This window comes from Nuphar pumila, chromosome 6, assembly GCF_984573655.1.
Source record: "Nuphar pumila chromosome 6, dmNupPumi1.hap1.1, whole genome shotgun sequence".
NCBI lineage: Eukaryota > Viridiplantae > Streptophyta > Magnoliopsida > Nymphaeales > Nymphaeaceae > Nuphar > Nuphar pumila.
The window spans coordinates 52,209,837-52,220,759 of NC_143254.1; the positions used below are offsets into that span (position 1 = coordinate 52,209,837).

A 10,923-nucleotide genomic window follows, 5' to 3' on the forward strand; every position below is an offset into this window, starting at 1 on the left:
CAACTGGTGTGGTGTTCATATTACTTCCAAACCCGAGCATACGACCCTTTTTTGGTTTACTAGTTGCAGTCACCCATGCTGCAGGATCAAAAGGCGGATGCTGAGTGGAGTCATCGCCATATCGCTCTACCATCTGCTGCTCGTATGACTCCTACAAAGTAATGATTAGAGTATGGATTAATAATTAAGAATTATAATGTTCATGGTAACTTGTAGATATTATAATATTTATTAATATAATAAATACATACTATTGTCGCTCTCGCCTTCTCTGATACGAACTTTTTCATGCTATTACATTTATGTGTTTCAATAAACACATCCTTGTAAAGCACAATGCCTCCTTTTTCTGCTTCCTGCGAGGTTAAATGATAAAAAAAGTAATTAAAAAGTATGCAACAATACTTATAAATTTGAAAATATATATATTAATGAGTTACCATTTTCTTCAGGTGGCTCTCAAAAGTCCTAGATTCACCTATATGTAGATGGGCATCAGGAATCTTTGCTCAGTTTTGTGCAGCCTTTGTTGAGCGATTTCAAAATTCATAGCCCGCTCACTTGTCGCACATTGCATCCCAATAATTTGACCTGATAGTAGGAGGGTCGTGGCCCTTCCACTACAGTGAATCATCTATCCTATCAGATGCTTTTATTGTTGCAGTCTTCATATTGTGCAACATGTTGGCAAATCGACTGACAGCCACCTTCTGCCATACCCACCTTCTGCCACACCCACCTCGCATCATGCTCCTCCTTCGCAGTCGCGAAGTGATTCGAAGCCTACAAATAATTTCAGAAAGTTAGTACACATGACTATAACAAAAAATTAAATATGAAACACATTAGCTATGATAAACAATTATATACCACGAATGAGGACCATAATCTGTCCAACACTTCCTTCGGGTACTCTTTTTATTGAGCGACCGGTCCTGGAAGATGCTGAACTAGTGACTGCCTAATTTTTCGTATTATTTCTTGTGGCTCGAACCTTGCATTGCACATGAATTGATACACATTAACAATCGACTATTGATATATACTTTTTATAAGATATGTATTGGATAAGTGAAAATGAAATACTTACGATCGACTATCGATATACACTATTTGAATGAGTCATCGTGTGTCAGACTGAGAAGACCCTGCATCCGACGTTGTCTTGTGATGTGTATGAATAGTTGGTGTAGGTGAGTCATGTGCAGGCGAAACAACATCTATAGAAAAATGAGTTAAAAATTCACACAATGCATATTTAAATTATTCAAGTATACAATTATTTAAATGATATACCTATCAAAGCATTACGTGAAGATGAAGGCTGAAACTTGCTATCACGACTTCCACTTGATCCTCGACCATGGGGTGCTCGACCATTATGACCTCCATGAACTATATTTTAACAAATAAAAATATTATTTGGATTAGTTACATAACTCTTGATCTTATCATGGACATGACATATGCATAGAATGTAAAGATTTAAAGGTCCTATATGAATCAGTTTTATAACTATGCATGTACATGATAAGTATGCATAGAATGTAACATGATATGCAATTCCATGAACATGAATACATAATTAAATCGAAAATAACTTCATGCAAAAATACATATAGTCACATCAAACATTATAATACATTCAAATCATTTATATCACAACAATGTCAAACATGTACCTGCAACAAACATACTCCAATATCCCGTTAACTACAATCATAACTAGCATGGTCTCCAAAATACAAATATAGGAGCATATGAGAAAGTGATGTAGTATATATTACAAAATGTATTTCACTAGCTCGAGTATGCTTCCTCATCACTTGTTTGACTTTCATATTCTTCTTCTTCCTTCTCATCTTCTTCATCATCTTCGTCTTCTTCTTCATTAAGCGTCATCCACTTGGTATATCATTTAGATCACATTCTTCTATATGTGTCATCGGACAATGGAGATGTGATATGCAGACCATGTGTGATATCATGATCATAAGAGAAGTCATACATATCATCTGATTGATAGTAATCACCCTCTTCACCAATCTTGTCTTCTTGTAACTGATCATACTCAGGATATAGTTTAGACTTTACCTTGCAAACTGCCCACTATTCACTTCTATCTGACTTTCTTGTATTCAGATATGAAGTATAATAAACTTGTTGAGCTTGCGAGGCTAATATGAATGGTTCATATGTTCCAAACCTTGATTTATGATTCATCTCCACAATGCCTGAGGCTTTGTCGACTCTTGTTGTTGTAGGATCAAACCAATGACACTTGAATAAAGTTACTGTTATTTATGCTTAAGTAAGTCAACTCCATTATTTCTTCTATAACACCATAGTAGTCATGTTCATTTTGACTGTAGCTGCTACCTTTGACACACATGCTACTATTCATCATTGACTTGTTTACACCGTAGTCTTTTGTATGGAATCGATAACCATTTACGACGTACCCATTGTAAGATTGCACAACTTTGGTCAGACTATTTTGTAAATTACATATTCCTTGGACATTAACATCACCAATGACTATGATCATGATCAATTAAGTAACATATTGTTGTTTACACAGAAAGAATGCATGTCATCATTCTTACCAACTCTTTCAACCATGCCATAAACTTATTTTCAAGTTGCTTCTATACTTCTAAATCAGTGAGATGCAGAAGTTCTCTTCGCAATTCTAGATCAAATTGTCTGCACTTAACAAATAATTATATTACCGAACCATGTACGCACGTAGAGAACTTAATGTAACATATTAAGTATACTTACTCGATGTAGGGGTCGATTGCTAAGCAATTAAAAAGGATATAGATTTGTGTTGTGTCTTGCTCTTGATCTTCTAAGAGTCTTGACCGACAACTGCCAAAGGCATGCCCAAGTGATTTAAATATCGATAGTTTGTCAGCCACAATAACTTATTCTCCATCACCATTACAAGGTGGGCAAGTGTAACGTGTTGGAATGTGAGGTTCAAAGTACATAGATGAGAAATTTAAAATCTCTTCTAAAGTGTACGCCTCACAAATTAAACCCTCCACTCTTGCTTTATTCGAAACCTTTTTTTTAGGTCAAACATGCATCTGTCAATAATATACATCTTGTAATACAATAAATTCACAATAGCATTGGAGAAAAAAATAAAAAAGAATATACCTTTCAAATGAGTACATCCACCGATATTGCACAGGACCACCAACCCTAAGTTCATATGACAAATGTATGATCACATGTTTCATAACATTGAAAAATGCTGAAAGAAATATCTTCTCTAGCTGACAAATAGTAGTGATGATAGAATCCTTGAGATTCTTTACCTCAGTTACTACAACTTTCGATGCGCACAATGTTCTAAAAAATCTACTCAATTCGAATAATACCCCCCATATAGGTTTGTCTAACATATCATGGAATGCTAGGAGAATCAACCGTTGCATAATGACATGACAATCATGGCTTTTCAACCCATATAATTGTCCCTCGTCAATCTTCATAACCCGAGCAATGTTAGAGACATATTCATCTAGAAATCTCAATTGTCTCAACCATTGACATGTCTTCTTTACTTGATCTGGTTCAAACACGTACCTTATCTTTGGTTTCAGTACTTTGCCATTGTACTCTTTGAGTTCCAATTCTAGTCTTTTACATATTACTTTTAAATCTATATGGGCCTTCGGATTATCCTTCATTTTCTCCTTGACATTCATTATCGTATTGAACACATTATCAATCACATTTTTTTTCACATACATTACATCCAAATTATGTTGTATCAATAAGGTCGACCAATATGGTAGTTCCTAAAATATAATTTTTTTTGTCTAATTATGATCATTTTCAAATTCAAGGAATGACGCCGGATTACAGGCATATGTCAGTCCATATAGAAAGTATCGTAATTGTCTTAAAATCTCTATGCCAGACAACCGTGTAGGTGGACCTTCCATTTTAGTTGTGTCTGCTCGAAACACATTCCTTTGTCGTCGAAACAGATGGTTGCTAGGTAGAAATCGACGGTGACAATCAAACCAGCATGACTTCCTTTCATGCATCAATTTAAAAGATTTTGTATCCTCCATGCAGTATGGACATGCCAACCTCCCATGTGTGCTCCAACTAGATAACATACCATATGCAGGAAAGTCACTGAATAGTCCATAAAACAACCTTCATATTGAAGTTTTATTTTTTATAGGCATTGTACGTGAGAACACCATCATCCCACAGTATTTTCAGTTCATCAATCAATGACCTTAAATATACATTAAGATTTTGGCCCGGAGAGGTCGGACTAGGGATCAATAGAGACAAAAAAAGATTTTGACGCTTCATACACAAGCTTTGAGGAAGGTTGCATGGGGTGACAAATATTGGCCAACACGAGTATGAAGTTGATCTACCCCAAAATGGATTAAATCCATCTGTACATAATCTGAGCCTAACATTTCTCACTTCCATTGCGAAGGTCTGCTGAGTACGATCAAAGTGCTTCCAAGCTTCCGCATTAACAGGATGCGTGATCTTGTCTTCATCATGTTGAACTTTATTTGCATGTCATCTCATATATTTAGCTATCCTCGAACATATATACAATCGTTGCAATCTAAGGGTGAGAGGAAAGTAGTGAAGTGACTTGTATGACACTTCTTTTGACCTCATGTTACCATTGCCTATTATCTTTGGCTTGAACCAAGGATGCCTACATGACAGACATGATCTGCTATTTTCTTGATCTTTAAAATACATGTAGTGATTTGGACAAACATCTATCTTTTAATATCTCATACCTAAAGTGTTGACTATAACCTTCGCACGATAAAAATTTTGTGGCAATTTCTCATATTTGGGAAACATACTCTTCACAATAGAGCACAAACAATCAAAACATGATTGACTCAAATTATACTCGGACTTCAAATTCAATAGTTGAAGAACTGCAAACAAGATAATGTAACTCTCGCAACCATATCAAAGTGGCTTATCAGCATCTCTAAGTAAGTCATAAAATTTACTAGCTGCATTGTTTGTTGTTTTTTCCTCTACCCAAGTTGATACATCACTAGGACCCATAGCAGAACCCAGTTCTGGTCCTACGACATCAAATATCAAATCCACATACAGATTATTGTGCACCACATTCACTCGTGCATCAAAATTGTTCTAAAATTTTGCACCATGAAGCATCCAATTCTGATAATCACTCACAAAACCCTTCATGTATAGGTGATGTCTAACCTCATGAGGTTCTACAAATCGATTGTTCTTACACATCGTGCAGGGGCATTTGATCCGACCAGTGGGATCCACTGTACTGACACTTGTCATTTCAAATTCAATAAAATTGTCAACACCATCTATATATTCAAGTGATACCTCATTGCCAACTATCCTACAATACATTCATTCACGGTTTGCAACCATTTTGTCTTATGATGTTACGGATATTATCATAACCAGTTAAAAGAGAATCATAAGAATGCTATGATGAAGAAAATATCTAATTTATCATGCATTGATGGTGGATGTAATGATTTGATATATATCACACACACACGCACACACACACACACACACACACATATATATATATATATATATATATATGATGTCATTCAATCACAAGAACTATGATGTATGCATTGATAACTTAATATTTTCATGTGCAAAACCATCACATCATATTTACACTCATCACAAGGATATTTAGATTAATGAAATCACATTCATCAACATGATACATTCATTTGAAACATGTTTTCATGATACAATTTTACATGAAAGGCATAATCAAATTGAAAATAACTTCATGCAATCATGGATACAATCACATCAAACATGACAATACAATCACTCATTCATACCACAATAATGTCAAACATGTTCTTGCATCAAATACACTCCAATATCTCACTAACTACTATCATGACTAGTATGAAATCCGAACTCCAAAAATAAGAGCACTTCTATTTTCATACATTCAAATCATGCTAAACATGATCTCCGAACTTCAGCAAAGCAGTCCTAGATATCCACAACTAAGTGAGTGTGTGAACAAAAATGTGTTGCATCCAAGAAATTAAATAACCTGTGATACGCCTGTATCACTTACTCACCACGAGTATTTACTCGATTTGCATGCTTTTGCCTTTGCATTTTTCTTATTTCTTTTTGCATGACATTTTTAGTCACATGCGATACTTAGCACTAAGCATCGCACAATTAGCTCAGCTACGCACCTGCAAAGCACAAATATACAAATAGAGGATTGGCCTGCAGTGTCTTTTTTATGGGGTGTGCCATCGGCTGAAATGTTGGCTCACAACACGATGCAGTGAGGCAAGTGGTGGATTACCATAGTCGTGCACTTTGTGTGCGGTGGATTGCCGCAGCTCGCATAAAGCATCAGAAGTTTACTAGAACTCTAAAGGCGATTTCTTATCTCAGCTTAGCGACCCCAGGTCTAGTGAGGCCACCCGCTGAGTTTAAGCATATCAATAAGCAAAGTAAAAGAAACTTACAAGGATTCTTCTAGTAACAGTGAGCGAACCAAGAATAGCCCAGCTTGAGAATTGGTAGGCTTCACCTACCGAATTGTAGTCTGTAGAAGCGTCTTCACCAACGGACTGGACCCAAGTCCCCTAGAAGGGGGCGCCGGAGAGGGTGAGAGCCCCATCATGTCTGAACCCTGTTGCACCACGAGGCGTTGTCAACGAATTGGGTTGTTTGGGGGTCGTCGAGTCGTCGACACATGGCACACGGTGGCGTCGATGCTCGGGGGTCGACGGTGGTGGCACACGATGACGTTGGTGCTCAGGGGTCATCGATGGCGGCACACGACATACAACGGTGTCGGTGCTCGAGGGTCATTGGTGGCAGCACACGGCGATGAGAGATGGAGTGAGGGAAGAAGGAGGAGGTGAAGAAGAGGGTGGCTAGCGACGAACGATGGGTGACAGAATGAAACAGAAAGGAAAAAAAAAAGGAGCACGGATTAGGGTTTTACAGGAAATTTAGCGACGAAAAAATTTTGTCGCAAACGTCATCGCAAATTTGTGACAGAGTAGCGATGGAAAAATGGTGTCGCTCATCCGTTGCAAAGTTGTGACGGAGTATGAAACAAAATTTATCCGTCGCAAATTTGCGACACAATTTTTCTGTCACAAATTCCGCAACTAATTTCAATTTTAATGACGGATAGTTTTCTCTCGCTAATCTGTCGCAATGTTGCAACGAATTATTTCCATCACAAATTTCCGTCGCTAAATAACATTTTTCTTGTAGTGTATGATAAGTCCTGCCAATCAGGGCCGACTGACCTCTTTGAGATTTGAGGCCACCACCTAGGGCCTCAAATGAAAATAAATATATATATATATATATATATATATATATATATATATAACACTTATATTTGACATGCTGAGGGCCTCCAATAAAACATGTCCTATGCCGAGGGCCTCCAATGAAAAAAAGTTATTTGGGCCTCCAATTAAATATGCTTAGGGCCTCAACTTCTCTTGAGCCGCCCCTGCAGACAGTGTATGGTCACTAAGTTGAGTGGCCTAAAAACCTTAGGCTATTCTGCTCACCCATCAAGAAGCCTGCTACTTTCTCGAAGGACGTATGTACTCTTCGAGTATCGAACTTTCGATGTCCTTAGGCTTGATGGCCTTAAGCCAAATTATCTAACCAAGTGTGTGGAGCCCTTGTGGGAAAACATAGGAGAACCTTTTATCAAAGAAAAAAGAAAAGGTAGTATTGAAACCTAATAAATAGCCAGCAAGATCATGCTTGACCCTTTCTATGGCCGTTTACATGCACCTCACTCTCTCTCATCATGCGTCCTGCACCTTCTTCTCCATTTGCTTCCATAAGGGGAGAGCTTACTTTATGATGAGTACAGCCAAGCTGGTAATCTTTGGCACAACAGTGCTTTATTGAGAGCATGAGCAACATGCGCAGATTGAAGCCTGTGAAAAAAGAGTTTCAGTAAACAATATGCACCCTCTCAAAGATAAAAAGTAACCAAAACCCCACCAGGAATCCACAGCTTGTAAGCCTAACACTCATCGACTGCGTGTGCCTTCTTGATGCACGAGCGGATTGATATATATCCAGGTTCATATTTTTTATTGGATTATTTGATATCCATATTATTTAGTTTGGATTTTTTTTGAGTCATTGTAAAGGATTTTAGATCTTATTACCTGATGCATATCTTTTTTTTAGTAGTTTAATGAAATTATAAGTTGCTTTCCTAATTTGTGTTTATCAGATTAACATATGAAATTATAAGTTGCTTTCCTAATGAGATCCACATTCTTTTCCTTTAAATATAAATATAAGAAGGCATAGGAGTTCAGAGTTCGGGGTTGAGAATCAATAGCATAGTTGGATTCCAGAAGTTATTTCTATTTTATTGCAATTATTTATGGTTTACATTAATTTTTAGTAATTTTTTATTATTTTTCAATATTTTTTTTATTTTTTTTGTTTTTAGATAAAAATCGTAGTCGATCGATTTTATAATAAATCGAGCTCTTTCAATTTACATTATATATATATATATATATATATATATATATATATATATATATATATAGAGAGAGAGAGAGAGAGAGAGAGAGAGAGAGAGAGAGCACCAAAAGGGCTTTGACAAAAGGGGCACATCTTGCAACCTTCGCAAAATACACATTTACTAGAGGATTAAGCATCCAAGGGATTTAAAAATAATGAGAAACACCCAGATGAAACCATTCCTCAACCTTCAATAATGCACACCTCGCATACTCTTGTTTTCACATCATTATAATCTCTCTCTCTCTCAAGATTTATAATGAGAACAAGACGACCAACCACAACCATTAACACAAGTAGACCGACTCTATATAAACAGGTGACTTATCTGGCACCACGCCTCTCAGGCGTTTGGGCTCTTCCCCTGTCCTTCCCTACCCAAAATAATGCACGGTTTCAGTATTACTCCTCTTCCAAATTTCAAACCATGAAACCCTTCACCAATCCCAAACCCACTCCTCCCTCATTCACCTTCACATCCCTAAAACCAAACCCCTCTTCTTCCCCTTCTCACTACCACCATCTCTACTAACAAACCATTCTCTCTCTACCCATCTCTCTGTCTTCTCTCTGCACAATCTACCCGTCTCTCTCTGTACAGCTTACCACATGGAGAGAACCATGAGCAGCACCAATATAAGCATCTCGACGGCGACATCGTCCACCACGTTCGTGCAGGCGGACGCCCACTCGTTCAAGGAGCTGGTGCAGAAGCTCACCGGCGCCAACGACGACTCCCAAGAGAAGCTTCCCATCACGGTCCCGGTGAGGCTCGCCAATAGGGCCAATGCGGCCGACGTTGGTCCCCGCAGGCCGGCCTTCAAGCTCCACGAGAGGAGGCAGAGCATGCGGAAACTCGATATCAAGCTCGGCATGACGTCGCTCCGGCTGCCCCACCTCTCGCCCAGATCGCAGGTCCTGTTCTCGCCCACCGCCATCTCCAACCTCTCGCTCTCCAGCCCGGTCACCCCTCTCGATCCGTTCGAGGACGGCCTCTACAGCCCCAATTCCGGCTGCTTCCGCCGGATCCCGAGCCCAGGCTCCGGCAGTGAGTCATCGACGTCTCCGCCGGCCGCCGCCATGTCCGAGGAGGAGAAGACGATCGCAGAGAAGGGATTCTATCTCCATCCTTCTCCCCTCAACACCCCTAGAGGCGCCGAGCCGGAGCTGCTGCCTTTGTTCCCCTTGCAATCCCCCAAACAGTCTTCTTCTTATTCTTCCTCTTCCTCTACCCCTTCTAAGCCACACTGAGTCCTCTGCATCAGAAGGCGTATGCTTAAAACTCTCTCTCTCTCTCTCTCTCTCTCTCGTCTTAAGAACTTGGGTATGCTTAAATCTCTCTCTCTCTCTCTCGTAAGAGGAACCTTTTTGCCGTTTTGAACTGAACTCAACCATTTGATTCACCCATGAACTTCTTGCTTGATGTTTGATTTGATGTCTTTGTTTGGGGATGTGGGTCTTTGTTGAGCATTTGTTCAGGCTTTGATGGTGGGTAATTGAATATGCGTGCCTTTGGATTTTTTGAAGGTTATCCGTCACAGACTCACAATGATCATCATCTTTGAGTTCTTGCATCTCTCTTCTCTTTTTTTTTTTTTTTCTGTGACTGCATCTTTATAGCAAAAAATGTGCATTCTGTTATCTTGTACCACAAAAATCAAGCTTGCTAAAGATTCTAGCTTTGAAATCTGACACCCTTTTGTTTGAGATAATGAGTGGGCATGTCTCCTTGAAAAGAAAAATGAAATCCGGAAGTTTGGTGTCATAATTTCTTGGAAAAAGTGAAAGTTGGTAGATAGAGCGGCTAAATCGATGTCGGTAGTTTTGCTCAATGATGTTTTCCTGTTTACAGAAGTTGCATGCGTACTTTTGCTTTATGGGCATTGTTCACTCCTAATAGGACAGAAACTCTTACAGAGATTGAGATGCTAATAATACCATACCAGTTTCTTACTTTAAGAAGAATCAGAAAGAAGGGAATTCTTCACTACTACTGAAATGATCTGGTCTTGTCCCAAAATGTTAAGTGGCGTTTCTGCATATTAGGCACTGATGGTCACGTTCGTTTCTTATTTTGCCTCTTTTTCTTTCTTTATTTTGATGCAACTTAGACTGTGGTGGTGGTGGTGGTGGTGGCGGTGGCGGTGGTGTCAAACGACGTCACCATCGTCGCCGTTGTGCCGGTTGTAAGCTTGGAGCCCGTTTTTGGTGTGTGGGCCCCATGTGAAAGGCAGGGGACGGCCTTGTCCTGTGAAGTGTGGACCCCCTTTTTGGTAACGTGTATCTTTTTTACTTTCGGCGCCGTGAACCCTTCCCTACCGTCGGATGCCC

General features: G+C 39.0%; 1 protein-coding gene across 1 annotated transcript; it reads left to right on the forward strand.

The window, feature by feature from the left end:
• The first annotated feature begins 8,936 nt into the window (after positions 1-8,936).
• On the forward strand, positions 8,937-10,166 carry LOC149834851 (VQ motif-containing protein 11-like). Its single transcript, XM_090010326.1, has one exon. The coding sequence runs from the start codon at positions 9,202-9,204 to the stop codon at positions 9,841-9,843; it is 642 nt and encodes a 213-aa protein (XP_089866452.1). The 5' UTR covers positions 8,937-9,201; the 3' UTR covers positions 9,844-10,166.
• Positions 10,167-10,923: the final 757 nt, after the last annotated feature.

Coding starts and splice junctions, on each gene's coding strand:
- LOC149834851 (XM_090010326.1), top strand. CDS start 9,202: ATGGAGAGAACCATGAGCAGCACCAATATAAGCATCTCGACGGCGACA.